This window comes from Danio aesculapii, chromosome 16 (assembly GCF_903798145.1).
Source record: "Danio aesculapii chromosome 16, fDanAes4.1, whole genome shotgun sequence".
NCBI lineage: Eukaryota > Metazoa > Chordata > Actinopteri > Cypriniformes > Danionidae > Danio > Danio aesculapii.
Genome location: NC_079450.1, coordinates 29,473,527 through 29,492,192, shown reverse-complemented (window position 1 = coordinate 29,492,192; position 18,666 = coordinate 29,473,527). Strand labels below are relative to the sequence as shown.

General features: G+C 36.0%; 1 protein-coding gene across 4 annotated transcripts in view; it reads left to right on the top strand.

Annotated features, from left to right (window-relative positions):
- Positions 1-18,666, top strand: part of virma (vir like m6A methyltransferase associated) — a 37,941-nt gene that overhangs the window by 9,263 nt on the left and 10,012 nt on the right. For 2 of the 4 annotated variants that reach the window (XM_056474958.1, XM_056474957.1), the window contains exons 8-19: positions 523-1,723; positions 3,478-4,002; positions 6,082-6,236; positions 6,410-6,492; positions 6,764-6,857; positions 9,119-9,663; positions 12,617-12,852; positions 15,271-15,750; positions 15,875-16,007; positions 17,921-17,956; positions 18,082-18,198; positions 18,305-18,465. In XM_056474958.1, coding sequence (XP_056330933.1) covers positions 523-1,723; positions 3,478-4,002; positions 6,082-6,236; positions 6,410-6,492; positions 6,764-6,857; positions 9,119-9,663; positions 12,617-12,852; positions 15,271-15,750; positions 15,875-16,007; positions 17,921-17,956; positions 18,082-18,198; positions 18,305-18,465 — 3,766 coding nt within the window. The remainder of the gene's footprint in view (positions 1-522; positions 1,724-3,477; positions 4,003-6,081; positions 6,237-6,409; positions 6,493-6,763; positions 6,858-9,118; positions 9,664-12,616; positions 12,853-15,270; positions 15,751-15,874; positions 16,008-17,920; positions 17,957-18,081; positions 18,199-18,304; positions 18,466-18,666) is intronic. The other 2 variants (XM_056474960.1, XM_056474959.1) reach the window with 1 other exon arrangement.

Sequence of the window (18,666 nt, the reverse complement as noted above, 5' to 3'; positions counted from 1 at the left end):
TAAACAGAATCTTTTGAACAGAATCTTTTTCTTTAAAAAAACTGACCCCAAACTTTTGACTAGTAGTGTGTATGCACAAAAAGTATTGTTAAACACCCTATAGAAAACACCAGTATAAAAGAGATCTTAAAAAGCATTAAATAAAAGAGAGTTGTACTCATTTATGCTGAGTACTGTATATATTGATTCAGTCTGTCATGGGTTTTCATAAATAGCCCCCTTGGCTGCAGAATATTTTAACATGTATTTTGAAAATGTTCACACTTAAAATTGAGAGAATTCTTTCTAAGACTTCTAGAAGTGATGCGGAGACCAGTTTTTCTGCAGAGTTCTGACTCATTCACAAGAACCTTACAAGTCTGATTTATAGTCTGATTTGCTGAGACGGCCAACTCAATTAAACACTACAACAGAATTCAAAGTCAAGACTGAACTTGCTCCATTTCTCTTCTGGTGACATGATGTTCTGTTTGCTCTTTGGAAAGGCAACAAGTGTGTGATGTGTTTTGTTTTCACCCTCAGGTGATGATGGATATGAGCAGATATCCAGTGATGAGGAGGATTTAGAGAGCGGGGCTTTCAAGCTTCCTGCTTTTGACCTGGACTATACACCTGAAGACCTCGCCTCACTACCAACTGTGCAGTATGACCCGTATGAGCGTGAACTTCGACCCCTCCAGCACTTCACTCCACCACACATCACACGCTATGAGGCAGAGCTAAAACGCCTCAAAACGGTGGACATCGAGGACTCGAGCTCCTCATGGGCAGAGTCTGCAGCTAAACTCTCAGAACTGCTGGAGGCCTGGGGAGAGGCGCAGGGGGCGGAGAGAGGTGCAGGTTGGGTAACTGCTTTAGAGGAAGTCCCTGCCTTTCTAGTAAAAGGAATGAGCTTCCTGTCTATTAAGGACCCCGATGGGCAGAGCGAAAAGTTGAAGCAATTGGTCGACTGGAGCTGTGAAGCTCTTAATTTGGACGTTGCTCTGGCACAGCCCATAGCACTGAACCTGCGCCAGCTTAAAGCAGGAACCAAACTGGTCTCTGCCTTGGCTGACTGTGGTGCCCAGGCTGTGCAGGATCTGCTGGAGAAGGGGATTGTTGGCAGGCTCCTGGGCCTGCTGTTTGCAGAACACGTTTCATCCACTCTGAAACTCAACGTGCTGCGCTCCCTCGACAGCATCATCAGCGAGCCACAGGGCATCGAGGCCATGCTCAGAGATCGCCACCATCATGATGATGATGGGACAAGCGGGTATCAGCGTCTGCTCGATCTCTTTCTATTGGACCAGACTGTTCGTGTCGCAACTGCAGGTGCAGCCATATTACATAAAGGACATTTATATGAGGTTTTGACTGACCTGCAGAAAACTGCCAGCGTTTGGGCTGAACGGCATCCCACTGTAGGGGAGGTGGGCGAGCGTGAGGGCAGTGAGAGCGAAGCTGTAGAGAGAGACAGAGAAAGCACTGAGAGGGAAGGGGAGGAGAGAGAGAGGGAAACCCAGGAGGCAGAGCGGGAAAGCCCAATGGACATCGATACTTTGTTGGAATCTGCCTCTTTGTCAGAGGCTGACCTGGAGAGGCTGCAGGGTCTCCTGGAGGAACTGCTCCACCTGCTGGAAACAGCACCTCACTGTATGGTACAGCCTCCTGGGAAAGCTTTTCCCACCAATGTCCGGATCACTGGGCCACCAGAGCGAGATGATCCCTATCCCACACTCTACAGGTCAGGACTGTGCTTTTTGTTTTTAGGGATGCATTGAAATAAAAAAACACAGGCTGAAATTGAAAATTTACTTGGCCAAAAACTGAAATTGAAAATCCTTTTGTAATAATTATTTAATATTTAATTCAATTATATAAACTAATGATGTAAAACTTTTTACATTTTACTCAACTCAAAACCACAAGCTAGTATTGACAGTATCGTTTTATTCACAGTGAATGAGTACTGTAAGTCAGTTATTTTGCCAGTGTTACCATGACAGCACTGTAGCACTATTGCAAGCAGCAGGAACAAGTATACTGTTTACTGCATGGAGCGACATAGCCTTTCATTTTCCTCATAAAAACATGCTAAATGTAATTTGCTGTTGAAAATTTTCAGTTGTCAAAAATTCAGTGCATCCCTAGTTTTTTTTCCAAGTGGTTCCTGTTGATTGTGCTAAAAGGCATAGTTTACCCAAAGGTAGAAATTCTTTGATAATTGGCTCACCATCATGTCCTTCCTAACCAATGAAAACTAATATGGTTAATCTTTGAAATACAAATTCGGGAAATTAATAAAATTCAGGTCTCTGTTGCTTTTGTAAAGTTCTAAAAGATCATTAAAGCATCTTTAAAAAGGCGAAATACGTAATTAAATACGTTTCATATATGAAGAGTTCACATGCAAAAACCTCTAAATGCCGTTTGATATTTTCTTCTAAAATGAGCATTTTTCTTCGACTCCTGTGTGTAGGCTGACAAATTTTACTTTCATAGTGGCGAATAAGTTATATTCGTTGCTTTTAAAGTGAAATAACTGAACATAAACAGGAGGCTGAGAAAAAAGCTCTTTTTAGGAGAAAATGTCAGATGGCATTTAGAGGTTTTTGAATCTGAACTGTTCATATATTAATTGTATTTCTTTCCAAAACATTGATTAAAACTTTAGATGCATATGGCTTTTTTTAAATACAACTATTTAACCTTGAATGGTGTTAATTTTGGTTAACTGGACGTTCAGGAGTCTCTCAGGTTTCAATTAAAACATTTTATTTATTTATTATTTTTTTTAAATATAATGCCAAACTACTCCCACACATGAAAATTAGCTGTTAATTCATTCATCATCCGGCCATCCCAAATTTAGGACTTTTTGTTCTCAGTTGAACATTTAAGAAGATTTTTAGCTCAAACCGTGGTTTTTGATGATTCATAAAAAAGTCAATAGCCAATGGTACTTTGAGAGTAAAAAAAAAAAAAACATACAATCAAAATAAAATAGTACCCGTGGCTTTTGACTAGACATTGATGTGTTATACATCTGTGCAAGAAACCAAACAGCTTTATTGAACATTTTTTAACAACTTTACAATTTTGAAGCTTTAACATTTACAACTTTATTAATTTTAATCTAGGTCCTCAGCAAATGCTTCTTAGTGTGTTTACAACTTTTTGGGGTACAAGCTCTGAGACAAATGCATGGTGAAGCTATATCAAGATGATGGCACATAAGCTAGCCATGCTTATGTTTTTTGACTCTTGAAATTGTCAAAACTGATTCGCAAGTTATGAATTATCAAGAACCAAGGTTTCACCAAGTCTGTATTGTTGTACTGATGAATGGCCACCTACATCTTGGATGGCCTTAGTGTGAGTAAATTTCTCACTTTGGGCATACTATTCCATCAAAGATGATTAATATAAAGTTAAAATACATGGCTTGTGTAGCATTTAATTATTGTTTAATTGAATTTGATGTATTATTTTTAACAGATACATGCACGCATGTCACCTTCTGGAATCTCTGGGAGTTGTCTTGTCATATCCCGCTACATGTGCTCACATTGGAGTCCTACAGGCCGTTCGAGAACTGATGCGTTTCTTGTCCCAGTCCCAGCAGGGTCTCCTCTTCCTCCTTAGTCAACACGAAACCATTAATTTGCTGCTCCGTCTCCTCACGCCCCTTACCCATCTCACCCCACCCTCTCATTTGGCTCCACTGACGCCCCTTTCAGAGGTTGAGGGGGAAGAAGCTGCAGCAGGTGGAGAGGGGCTGATGGATGATGGCTTTTGGGTGTGGCTTATGCAGACTCTACACGCACTACAGGGTATTGCTGAATTAAACGGGGCAGAGCTTGAAGATGGCGATAATCCAGAAGTTTTGGCAACACTTCACAGCCTGTATCTCATTAGCTTTAGCAGCACGGGCCGAAATGCTGTTGCACACACTTTCAGCTTGGATAACAACCTCAGCTGTCTGATCAACCTGATAGAGTTCCATGCCAAAGATGGCCAAGGGTGAGTGCATTTACGAATATACCTATGGCAAATATACAGATTGTAAAAATGTTGCACACGTCACACCTGCTTTACTTCAACGGTTACTTTTCATCTGCACCAAGGCCCACGGCAACTTCCTCCCATGCTGTTTTCTTAACCTGCAAGTCTTTATTTTACAAAGTATATAGATCCTAAAGAACTGTATACTTCTCATGCTCTGAGGAGTGTCATTCATGTCTTTTAAGGTGCATTCGGTCAAAAGACAATCGCCTGTGATATCATGTAATTTTGTTTTTGATTTTCAGGATGATGTAGGTCTGTAGTCTTATAGGTCTTATAATAATATTTACCCAATATAATTATAATGATATTTATACATGATCAAACTAGTGTGCAACGTGAGCAAAACTAATCCTACAATTGTTTTAAATTTGGTTTTGTTGTTCAGGCCCAAATAAATATTTGTTGCATTTTTTAATTGTTTAAGTTAATTTCATTAACTAAATAAAAATCAGTGGATACTATCAGTGCATTTATTGGGTAAAATTGCTACTTTTTACTGTCATTCAATGGGTTTTTGACCATTGTCGATGCACTGTCACTTTAATTGAATGTGAGCAGCGTGGCAAAAATAGACCCAGCGTCGAAAATATCGATGGCACTGCTGCTTTTCTGTTTAGTATAAAAGATGTAAAAGATGTATAAAAGATCTGTTAACATTGACGCCGATAAAACAAGCTCTGCTCATGCATGCGGTGTGAAACAGGCGTCAGATGATATTTTTGGTAAACTAAATAGAGCTGTGGTGAAAAATTATAAAAAAGCTTAGCTTTTAACAGCAGATGGCGCTGCATACTTTACAAGCAGCCATACTCTGTTTGCATCTAATTCCTTACAAATACCACATGATCCTAAAATGATCATTAATAAAGTTAGGAATGGTTTAAGCAAATTACAAGAGTGTGGACAGTACACTGTTTACATTAATTTCATATCATAAAAGCCAAATTGCTTGACTCAGGTGAACTAATAAGTGCTCTTCCGCATGAGCATTTGAGTGTATGGTTTTAAATCTAGCCTAGAGTGCCATCTGCTGTTAAAACTAAGCTTAGAATCAATTCAAGAGAGAATAGCGATGCATTTGGAAAATCTCAAAATCAATTACTCGAGCAATATTTAACCACAGCTCTAAGTCTATATCATATGGTGGCTGAGAGAGCTTAACGTGCTGCAATTTAAGAAAACGCATGCAATTACAAAAAAAGCAACAGCACACATGCTGCAAATCCTCACAACGAATGCACATTTTTGAATGACGTGCTGTATTTTCTCGCAACACAAACAATTTATGAAAACGCGCTGCAATTTCTCACAACGCAAACAAATGAATAAAAGGCACTTTCAAATAGCATGGAACACAACGGAAATGTTTCAAGGGGACCCTAAAATGTGACGCACCTGGCTATTTAAATTGTGGTTATTTAGGCTAATAAAATACAAAAGACAACGGAATCAGGATGTTAAAATAAACAAACCAACAAACTCACCTTTCAAATATTACCTTCAACTTTACTGAGCAATAGCCACAGCACAGAGGCGTCCGTCATGTTTTTGGGTCCTCTTGAAACATTTGTGTTGTGTTCTGATGTTTTTGCAGTGTTGTGAGAAAATGCATCGCGTAATTGCATGTGTTTCCTTAAATTGCAGCACGTTAAGCTCTTTCGGCCACAGTAATATAATAACAAATACAAATACATTTTTATAAAATCTTTATTTACACCATTTATGAAGGTTGTTTGTAAACACACACGGACCTAACGCAAAGCCTTGAGGCACTCCATAGTCCAGAGTTGCCCCAACTCGGTCCTGGAGGGCTGGTGTCCTGCAAAGTTTAGTTCCAAGCCCAATTAGATCCACCTGAATCAGGTATACTTGAAACTTCCAGGCAGGTGTTTGTGAAGGAAGTTGGAGCTAAACTGTGTAAGACAGCGGCCCTCCAGGACCGAGTTTGGACACCCCTGCCATATAATCGTTTTTAGTTACAATAACATTTTTGTTCCATTTAGCTTTCTGACATGCTCTCAATCTCTCTATCAGGGAAGGCAAAGCAAGGAAATCTGTAACGTATAACTACGCCTGTATGCTTGTACTGCTGGTAATTCAGACATCAAGTGATCTCCGGATGATGGAGCACTATGCCGCTCCACTTCTTCTTGTTTGCAAAGCTGATGAAAACAACGCCAAGCTTCAAGGTGAGCCTGTTTCACTTTTGCAGCCCCCCAAACACTTTAATGTCAGCCAAAACATCACTTATGGGATCTGTTAAGAAGCAAGTTTTATTTCATGGCCTTAAAAGCAGATTTCAAATTTTTTGCTAATGTAAAGTGCTTTCACATCTGACCTCTGTGATTTATATGTTTTTCAGAGCTCTCTAAGTGGTTGGAGCCACTTGAAAAGTTACATTTCGATATCAGTGGCATTCCTATGCTTATTGACTACATAAAGCAGGTGAGCTTATCAACCACATTATAAACATTTACGGCATTTTGAGGGGTTTTAGATTATAGAGAATGAGTTGCAACGTGTATAGCCATCTCATGTTTAATCACTGATAAAGGCATTGATAGACTGTTCAGGTTTCAACATGAATGAGACACATTTTTATCCTTTGCAATAAGCTTAAAAACATTCATTCAGTCATTGGACTAGATCACACTGGATGACGAAGACATTTAAGAATTGTGGTATAGGAACTAAGTTTTGCTGGGGTTTTTTTCAGAATCTGGAGAACTTGATGACTGCAGATGGGGTGGGTCTTGTTACTGCTCTCAGAGTTTTGTGCCACATTGCCTGCCCACCAGCCACTGTGCAAGGTACATTCACACATATTACACACCTTAATCTTGATCTTACTTAAACAGGACAAAAATGAGTGAAATGTGTCATGTCAGATTTGTGATTACAGATTAGATATTACAGCAGGGTGTCCGCGGGATCTTAAAAAGTCTTAATGTTTTAAATCACAAAATCAAAGTTTTAGGCCTTAAAAATTCTTAAATCTACTGAAATATTATTGTAGGTCTTAAATCTTTTTTAAAAAGGTTTTAATTTTCCTTTGTTCAGGTATTGCTACCCAATACCCATACAACAATTTATATCAATAAAACTTTAATTTTGGTTACATTTGGTTATCAATGGTTTAATTGTTTAACTTACAGTAACATTTGTTTAAAAGTGCTCCCTGCATTTACTGCTGAGAACACCGACCTGGACAGATTGTTGTACGTAGATTTATGTTATAATTAAACTTTTAAAACATTTGTTAGTTTTTTGTTTTAGAGAAAGTTTGTTGGAAAAAAAGTGTATGGATACAAGTGGAGCTTGCTTGCTTTTACACAATATTTAAAATATTTTGCTAAGAAATATAAAAAAATATATTTTTTTTAATTATTAAATTATTATTGTATTATTAAATGTATTAAATTATAATTGTTTTTTGAAAAATCTTTTCCATCTGTGCCATTTGAAAAATTCCTTAGCATTTAGCCCTTTATTAGTCTAAAATTTCATTTATAATGGTCCTTAAAGTCTTAAAAAGTCTTAAGTTTACCTTTGTGAAACCTGCAGAAACCCTCTGCAGTATAAATGCACATAACATAATTTGTAAATGCACCGAAGAGACAAATATTCTGTTATTCAAATACTTCAATAATTCAAAAAATTAAGTTTATTTAAATAGATAATATTATTTAAAAATGAGCTTGAATTATTTCTTTGAACGAAAAAGCTACAAAAATATATTTAGGCAAAAATAATCAATTTAAAGCATAAATATACAATCTTTCTCAAAAACAGTGATTTGTCAAAAAAGGCCACAATTTGTTTACTCGAAATACATTTTTTTTATCATCTTAAATAGTATTTTAATAATTTTAGAATTTTTTAAGAAGCCCTTAATAGCATATATTGTTTTTCTGCATTGTCTAAATTGGTATGCTTTTAATTTTAACTCTAAATGTCTTTCATAAATACTACACAGATGCAGACAGGAAGGAAGCAAATGTCAAAATATGTGATTTGTGCTTTGCACTTTTACAGTTTTGCCAATTTTTTCACAATTTAATGTACCTAACACTGCATACAAGCATTTAACAGACATTATTTACCAGTCTCTTATGTTGTATAAAAAGATTTATAAGATAAGTACAAAAAGTGTAATTAAATATTTTTTCATAATTATTTTTATTAGTTATATATATATATATATATATATATATATATATATATATATATATATATATATATATATATATATATATATATATATATATATATATATATAATTTTTTTATAATTTAAAAAAAGTACTTGAAAATTAAAGACATATATTGTTCATTCTTTGATGGGATCTTCAATAGAATGTTAGTTTTCCTAATCTACTACATTCAATATTTAAATTCTCAGCACATATGTTTGGCTTTATATGATAAAAAATATAATACAGGATTTCCGTGGGCTCTTAAAAAGGTTTAAATTTCAAAAACTAAATTTTAGAAAAATTCTCTGAAATGTTGTGTTGTAAGTCTTAAATCCTTTTAAACAAGTCTTAATTTTCATCTGTCAATTTCTCCAATCACCAACAATCCATCTCAAAAACCTCTAACTAAACCCTATATACTAATGTTTTTTTTTTTTTTTTTTAAGAAAAATTCTGTTAAAATGTGCATGCATACTACCAGGGTTTGCTTGTTTTGTCACATTTCAAATATGTGGCAATGAAATAACTAATTAGCTTTTATTTTGGGATAAGGCAAGTAAATCTCTTTTCCACATGACCAACCGGAAAAAATAGTGTTTAGCTCTGTATAACAGTCTTAAAAAGATCTTAAAGTCTTAAATTTGACTTTGTGAAACCCGCAGAAACCCTGATATATCTGATATATGTATCTTTGGATCATTTACAGATGTTGTTAGTAAGTATAAATAGGCCAATTACAGAGCCTTGAGGCACTCCAGAGTCATTTTTACTTAATAAAGAAGAGAAAATATTGCTCTCTTTAACTGATGACTCCTCACTATTCATTATTATAATGTAATAATTTACATGTTCTGTCATGACTCCTTGTTTGAGCAGGCCAGCAGAAAGACTTGAAGTGGAATCAGGCCATAATAGCCCTCTTCAGTGCAGAGGGAATGGACACTTTTATTAAAGTCCTCCAGAAGCTTACATCACTGTTGTTGCTGCCATGGCGACTGCACGGGCCAATGGGGCCCACGGCGCAGCGACTCATGATGCTGTCAGTGGCCTCCTGCTCGCTGAGACTCATCCGAGCCATGCTGACAGAGCTGCTGTGCGGGGGAACCTGCGAGTTTCGTGACGTGCGTGTGCCCTCCGTCTGTGTCACCCTTCACAAGATCCTCTGCTCCACCCCATCAACCGGCCGCCTGGATGCAGAGGAGCTGCGTATCCAAGGAGACGTGACTGAGATCCTGTTGACGTTCACGCATGCTGTTAGTGAACAGGAGACGGGTTCTGAGGAGACCGTGGCCGGCAACAGCTGGTCTCTGATGCTGAAGGAAGTGCTGAACTCTATTCTGGCTGCTCCAGAGAATATCTATAGTAGTCTCAGTCTGCTGTCTGAACTACTTCCTCTTCCTCTCCCCATGCAGACCACGCAGGTACTGAGCACATGCGTGCAGCTATAAATATAATAAATACAGCTTAGGGTTGAATGTCCCATATTGGGTGAGCAATAGTGACATTGCAGATTTTTATTATTTTATTTATTTTATCCTTTGCTGAATGTGTTTTTGTGTTGGTACATTGGCTGGTTAGGTCATGTCTAGGCCCACACAGATTCCACAGATTTTTAGCCCGTCATTGAGTCTATATATTTACTTGTGTAAATGTGTATACATTTAAATTTATTCGGTTTTTAAATTCATTTCAGTAATATTATTGACTAATATGAAAATGTTTATATGATTTATTTACAATACAGCTTATAAAGAAATATTTTCTGTCTTTTAGTAATTATATAATATAAGGAACTTGATTTGTTTACCAATTAAGTAGATCTAATTGGATTTGTATTGTAAACGTTAAGTGAAGTTTATTTATAAACTAATTTCGAGAGGATCACTTGCTTATATGATTGTTCACAGCTGGTCCCACATCAGCTCACGATTGACTAACCAATCAGATGATTCCTAACTCGCTATAAATAACCAGAGTTTCTTACCTCAGTGTCTTTGTCTTGAAGAATCCCCCTACCTACCCCTACTCCCTGTGCTTTCCAGATGGGTGACACGGCAGCCCAGTGGTTAGCACTGTTGCCTCACAGCAAGAATGTCTCTGGTTAAAATCTCTACTAAACCAGTTTACGTTTCTGTGCGGAGTTTGCTCATTCTCCCCGTGCTCGTTTGAGTTATCCCCAGGTTCTCCGGTTTACTCCTACAGTACAAAAAACACGCAACCTAAGTAAATTGAACATAGCAAATTGATACCATAGCCAAGCTCTTAGCAAGCCGTATATCTCTCCTTAGCCGTCCTATATCTGTCATTAGCCAGAAATAAGTTGGGGGAGTTTATCGAGATCTACCTGAGCTTGCCCTGCAAACGAGAGGGAGCCCAGGGCTTGAGGATCTTATAAGCTCAGGGTTCTCTCCAGGGACAGCATGCCAAACAAGCTTATTACCAATCATCAGTGTGAACTCTTAAAATGAAAGTTAAAAAAGTTAAATTATTATTTTTTATTTCATATATTAAGTTTTTACTTTCGCATTAATCTGCAGAATTTTTACAACATTTTTACCAAATCCTGTGCAGAAATGGCAAAAAATGACTGCAGATTCTGTCTGGCCCTAGTCATGTCATATATAAATCATTTTGTCAAAGGATCACGTGATTCATAGATACAACTGATTAATTTGAATTAGATGATTCACTTGGAAATTAAATGGATCAGTGAATCATTGGTAGGCCAGATAGAATCTGCAGACATGTTTTGCTGTTTTTGTGCAGAATTTTGTAAAAATTTGTAAAATTCTGCAGATTTATGTGGAATGATTGTAACTAAAAACTTAATATATGAAATAAAAAAAAAAAGGTTTTTAGCTTTTATTCAGTGTTTACAATGCAAATCCAATTAGATTCTCTTATTTGGTAAACAAAGCAAGTCAAAAAATATGACTTTGTAAACTGTATTGTAAATAAATCATATGAAAATTTTTATATCAGTCCATAATATTACTAAAATAAATTTAAAAACTGAATAAATATAAATTTACACACATTTACACAAGTAAAAAAAATAGACTATGATTGGCTAAAAACTTGCAGAAAACTGTGTGCATGTGGGCCTAATCTTTGGTATACTTAATTATTAAGAATTCAAGATATGAGCTTCATTTATTCTTTTAAGTTTGAGTGTAAAAAGTAGGTTAAAGAAAACCTATTGATGAGTTGGAGGAGATGGCAATTTCCATTTAAAGTAGCATTTGTTCTTTGTATTTATTAGTGGTATTGGTTGTAATTTAATTATTTTAATTATATACATTTAATTAATTGCTTTGTTCAGCGTGAACTATTTTATAAGCTTTAGGCTAGTAGTTTCTTCTCTGATACTAAAATTAAGAATTAGACTGCTTCATTACATTATTTATTATAATGTTTGGAGAAAAAAAATATTGCAAACACATATTTGTATTTTAGTTTAGTTTAGCCAGTGAAAACACTAGCAGAGCAAGTGAAAATCTTAAAAACTGACCTGACCTGACTAAATTAGGAAATGTGGTAAAAAAATTGAACAGTAAGTCATGCTTGAGGTTTAAATCAATTATGTATTGTAAATAAATCATATGAACATTTTTATATCAGTCAATAATATTACTGAAATTAATTTAAAAACTTAAATAAAAAATGTACACACATTTACACAAGTAAATGAATAGACAGTAGATTGGCTAAAAATCTGTGGGCCTAATCATTGGTGTACTTAACAAAAATTAAAACTAACTGAAAAACCTCTCTGGCATTGTTTGGTAATTTCATTGGTCAAACAAACAAACAAACAAACAAACAAGAAAATATTGTGTCTAAAGCGTAACTTGCACTCAACTATTATAGAAATTCAGTGTCATATTTGTGAACATTGTCACATGCTAATACTCTAGAAATTGGCACACTTTGATATTATTGGATATTACTTAACTATATCTCATCTTATAAAAAGTGAAAAGCAGTCCAGATTTATTTTATGCTTGATTTTTATGATCACATTAGCTGCATTCTAAAAGGATTCATCAAGTAAATGCTTTCAGACTCTTAATAAAACATACAGTGCTCAGCATATATTAGTACACCCCTCACAAATGTCTTTTAATTTCATATTTTTAATAGGACGTTGTACAATATTATATTTGTGCTTATACATTAGATTAGTCAGTACTGAAGCCAAATTTGAAGCTTATCTATTACAGCCAAATTAATGTTACAAAAAAATAATAAATACACAATAAAAAAAGAGGAAATGTCAAGAGAAGCAAAAAAAGGAAAAATTTAGTTGAATTAGTTCATTAATAAAGAAAATACGCTTATTGATGAACTTTTCCATCTCTCTTTTTCCTTCAGGCTCTGTCGGTCCAAGACATTGGGGTTGCGATGAACACACGAAAGTTGTGGAGTGTGCACTTACACGCTCAAGCTCGAGTGTTGCAGGAAGTGCTGAGGTGCGCGTGTGTGAGCAGTTGTCCGCCGCTTCTCTCCATGCTCCGCCGTGTGTGTGTTCAGCTGTGTGATCTCGCTGCACCCACCGCCACTCTGGTCATGAGGACACTGCTGGAGCAGCTGCAGGAGGAGATGCAACAGTAAGACACACACTCATCAGATTAAAGGAATAGTTCACCTTAATAATGAAAAATCTGCCATTATTAACTCACCATTCACTTGGCACACACCTCTTTCTTCTGTTGAACACAAAAGAAGATATTTTGAAAAATGTTTTAAACCTGTAACCATTGACTTCTGTAGTAGTTGTTCTTCCTACTATGGATGTCAATGATTTCTGGTTTACAACATTCTTCCAAATACCTGCTTTTGTGTTCAATAGAAAAAAGAAACACGTGAAGGTTTGGAACCACTTGTGGGTAATTTGTGAGGAAAAAATTTAAACGACATTAGATCTCATTGAAGAATGGTATGCAATTTGTTTTTTGTTAATTTAAAAGCATATAAGCAACTCAAGGCACAATACACGCATCGAGCTGTTACAGAACTACAGTGGGAAAAGAAAATAGAAAAACATACAAATGTAAGCATTATAAATGGCAACTTAATGGACACACAGTCACAATACTATAAGCATACATATAAACATCCAAACAAGCAAAAATAGGAATGAATGAATGAATAAATAAAGAAACAATACAAAATAAAAATCCCAAAACACATTTTATCCAGAATAAGCTTTCTTAAAGGAATTCAAAATATGAGCTCAATTTATTCTTTTAAAGAGCCGCTATTATGGGTTTTTGAAATTACCTTCCATGCAGTGTGTAAGACTTTAAACTATTGATTCGCCTATACAAGAGTCGACTCAGAGTGGATCAAATGAGTCTTTGGGAGCAACGAGTCTTTAGCTGTGTCGGCATGACATCGATAGAGAACTCAAGCCTCACCCATTTGTTGCGTGCGCAGATCCGGGAAAATTTAAACCCCCGGCCCCGCCCACAAACCCTGTAGCAGATTCTGGTTGAATCATGTCGTGAAGACGCTGTGCTCTGAAGTGTGAGGAAAAGTTAGTGTTACTTTCCCTACTCAAGATGAGGCTGTGAAGAGTCAGTGGTTGAAGTTTATTTTTGCAAAAATACCTCAGCATTATAGCCTCAGCCTTGTGCTGTGTTCCCATCATTGTTCTGATGAGTGCTTCAGCAATCTACACGCTTACAACGGGGAATCGTCGGCAGTTTGTTAAAGGAAGGATCAGAAAAGACTATTGATGTATGGGACTTTGTCAGAGCTTAACAGGAACTTTACTGTAAGCAGTTCATGGATCAGTTTCTTCCTCCATTTCACAAGTGTAAGTAACTTAAGTGCGATTAAAATGGTTGTCTCCTTGTTTTCTCTACCTTGCAAATTATGTATTGACTGATGGTGTTAACACTTTATATTCTCATATCACGTCTAAAACCATGTTGAAACATGACACGTGCCGATTTGTTTACGGATTTTAATGTGTTTGTGAGTTCGCGATCCACTGCCTTTTGTCGTTGCTATGGCCACCGTCAGCTGTTATTACACATGTTTCAGATAGTTCAGATTTTGGCACTGTGTGGATTAATACTGCATGTGTGTCATGGTTAAGAATAGAGCAATATGGTGGTGTTAAACTGCATTACTTTAATACACTCCTGCATTGGGCTCACACATACACTCTGCTCTCTGACTTCTTCAACAATGTTGAGAAGTCATGCTGGGCATTCCTCTCTGTCTCATGCTGAACGCAGTCAACCAATCCCAATAGACTGGGTCATCGGACCAATCGGCGCAGATTAGCATCGTGCCAAGGAGAGCTTTGGGAACAAATGAATCTCTGAACAAATCATATGGGAATCCTTGGGATAATTAGGTAAAAATAAATGCATCTTATAAGACAATGAAAGGTTTTTTTGACCTTGTGTGCATATCAGCCTGTTGTTGGAGACCCCAAAACCAAAATCAGACCTTTTATAATGCATTATAGAGGCCCTTTAAGTTTGAGATTAAAAAGTTGATGGTAAGTTTGAGGAGATGGTAATTTTCATTTAAATAGGATAGCCGCATATTTGTTTTTTGTATTTTTTGGTGCTATTGGTTATTTAATTATTTTATATATATTAAATGAATGAATTAATTTATAATGAACAATTTTTTTTAACTTTTTTATTTTTATCTATTTTATTTTTTTTACTTTAGCTTTAGGCTAGTAGTTTCTTCTCTAAGACTGAATTTAAGAATTAGACAACTTCATTACGTTATTTATTAGAATACTACTTGGAGAAAAAAATTATTGCAAATAACAATAATAAAAATAACATTTTTGTTTTTAATTTTATTTAATTTTATTTGTTTTTTTTTAACACATTTTAATAAATACTGTGGCTAAATAAACCATGAGATATGGAAAAAGTTATCATAATTTTTTTAAGGTATTATATAGATTATCAAAGTTACAAATTTCAGTATCATGGTGACACGAGCTTGTGGATTTGTTGTATTAAGATGGATTATGCGTGTTGTGTTTTTAGGGAAGCAGCTGGCTCGCGTTTAATAAGAGTACTCGCCCTCCTCGACTCCCTGGCATCTCAACGGGCTTGCAAGGTAGCCATGTTGGCTCTGCTCAGTGGATCTGTACGCAATGAGACGCGGAGTGAAGCCAAAGTGGAGGACAAACTGTCTGACATTCTTCCCTCGCTGCTCGCTATGCTTGTCCTGCCAGCTGATGTGGCTCTTTCAGCACAGCAGAACGCTGAACTCATGGCTTCCATCCTTCAGTCCCTGTGTGACCAGGATGTGTCGCTAGTAGTGAGCGGTTCTGGTGAAGCGTCAGTGTCTGAGGCGGAGCTACTGGCCAATGCGCTGCCGACCAGAGACATGATGACCAGCATTTGTGAGGGGATGTTGGACGTGTTGGGAAACACACACAGCAGCTACACACTCCAACTCACATGTCTGCGAACTATGATGTTTCTCACAGAGCACGACTACGGTCTCTATCACCTGAAAAGGTCAACTGGAATATGATTGGGATTTTTTTGTGGATGCATAATTCAACTGTAATATTATATAATATTAATTATATTAATTATAATATTAATAATATTAATTAAAGTTGAATTACGTTTGTTGCAGCTCTCTGAAGAAACACACCACGGCCATTTCCTCTCTAATCCGCAGAGAAATCACATCCTTCAACAAAGAGTTTGCGGAGCTCCTTTCAGCCCTCTTTGACTTTTTGAGACAGATTCTGAACAGTGAAGCTATGGTAAGTGGACAACACAATCAGTGGTTATCGATATATTTTATGTGTTGGGATGTACGCTGATACTACTGCACGGATAACGTAATCTTGTGTTAAATTTAACCAAGTAGCTAATCCCACAAAGTGAATTCACATACTCATTATGTTTCAAGGTGAATCGATTCATGTTGGGATGTATGCCAGTGGTGTAACAGATCACAAATTTGACGGTTCGGATCACATTATGGTTTTTTAGTCACGGATTGGACCATTTTTCGGATCTGCTTTGCATTTATTACAAAAACAGAACAGTAAGACACTTGGTTTTAACAAACAGAACTTAGAACCTGTAATTTTATTCAAAACAAAATGAAGAAATAATCAGCTGAATAAAAATAAATAGTAAAATATTCAATACTGTGAAAAATTCTGTTACTAAGACTGTTGCTGATGATGCTAAATGTACAAATTATAATTCGTACAACCCATATTTATTTCTAGTCTCATTTTCAATAAATAATTCAGTTATTCACTTATAAAACCTCGTGTTTCATTGACGTTTTTTGATGGCTGGTTGTCGCCACCTATTGGTTAAGTAATGTAATTGCTGCCTACAATTTTCATTTTTGAGCGTCAAGTTAAATGCATATGATGGTGATTGTATCTCTTTCTTGATTTTTATAAAAAAATTTTAAACAAATTTGAATGCAGCGATTCGAAGGATTAATAAACATAAGCAAATCACCATCATTTATACTTGATGGTTGCGTGGGTGTTGAGATCTCGATCTTTAATGGTTAATCGTGCAGCTTATCCTGACTACATTAATGCAGGCTAAACAAGTAGTGACAGAAAACACCTTTAATAACCTAAGAAACCCACCACATCCCGAATAACCTTACACCACTTCTTCCATCATCATTATATTTTACAGGAAAGCCTAAATGCTTTCATACATGTGTTTGAATGACGGAAGAGGTGATCTCTCTGCGATTGTTACAAATTTAGGATTAACCTACAAGTAAAGTATTATTCCGCAGGTCATGTGTGTACCGAACCGTGGGTTGTGATCCGTTCAAATCACGGATCAAACGTGATCCATTACACCCCTAATGTACGCTGATACTACTAATAAATTATGTAATCATATATGTTAAATTCAAACAAGTAGCTAATCCTACAAAGACCATTTAAAGTCATTTTGTCATTTAAATAAAAATAAATTCCTTCTACAAAAACAAACGTTTAGACTAAAACGGCAATTCTCTCACTCTGTTTTTTTCGCTCACTCTCAAATACGTCATCTAAATTGGTATTTATATGAATTTACAGAGCGGTTATGGAAGCTTTAAAAAGTTTGGTCACCAACATTCGTCAAAATATTTGTTTTGTTCAGCAAAAGAACTTTCATATAGGTTTGAAACAACATAAACAGAAAATTATGAAAGAATTTCCATCTGTGGGTTGACTATTTCTTTTTTCTTATTATATTTTCTTATTTAATTTAATATTTATGGAGGAATCATATGAAATTGTGTAATTATTTTGCTCTGTTAAGTAATACTCTAAATAAAAAATGAAAAACTGCCAATATTTGGCCTTTTATTCATTGGATTCATTCAAACAACGGTTTCATTCAGAGAGTAAAAAACTGCTCTGTGATGATCGGAGACATATTTCTGTAAACATGACTTTATAGGTAATGTTATTGCTGGCAAAACTAAACAGAAACATACAATTTTGTGTCTAAAATAAAACAATATTAACGTCTTCTGTTCAGAGCAGTTGTATAAATTCTGAATCACATTTACACCCCTGCTGTTCTGGACAAAAACAGCCCCTATGTAATATTCTACTTGTTACACATGTAATATTGAAACTATAGTATATAATATGAAACATAACAATAAAACTCATACAGAGCATTTTTACCCTAGTTTCTCAGATCTGCATTCTATAGGCATCATCACGCAGTGAGTTATTGATTTACCATTCAACTTTGACATTTAAGATGACTTCATTTTTCCATCAGTAATAAATAAATTAACCCCTCAAATTGACATCCCAGGCACTAATACATGTTTTTTATGCTATATAGGATGAAGACATGGACAGCCGCTCTTTGGCTCTTAGTGTGACTGACATGAAGCAGCTGCTGCAGTGGAAGGAAGACTCAGGAGAGCATCCGCTATGTGAACTGGAGAAACATATTATGGTATGTGGTGGGTTACATCGAAATTAAATTCTGCCTTATAGCTGTATGAAAAGAGATGAAGCTCATATTAATCTTGTCCTTCACTCGATTGTTTTCCCCTGTGCAGAAGCTCTGTAAGGAGGACGAGTCTTTGGAGGCTCTGCTTGAGAATGTAGTTGGACTACGACAGATTATTGAAAGTTCTGGAGACGCACAGACTAATGCTGAGCCTGAGACAGAGCCCTCTTTACCTGCGCCCGAGCCCCTTCAGACACAGTTCAACCACAGGTCTGTGTGTATTTATGGATTATTATAGTTGGCTAAAAGTAAAAACATGAAAACAACACATTTTAGTACTTTAAATAAATTTTACCTGAAAAAAAGTACCTTTTAGAATGCATATGGGTTTGTTTTGACCCAGAAAAGATAGCTAAAGATGTACCAGAGATTCTATCAAGAGAGTGAAGCTGTTTGAAGGTGCAGTTTGTA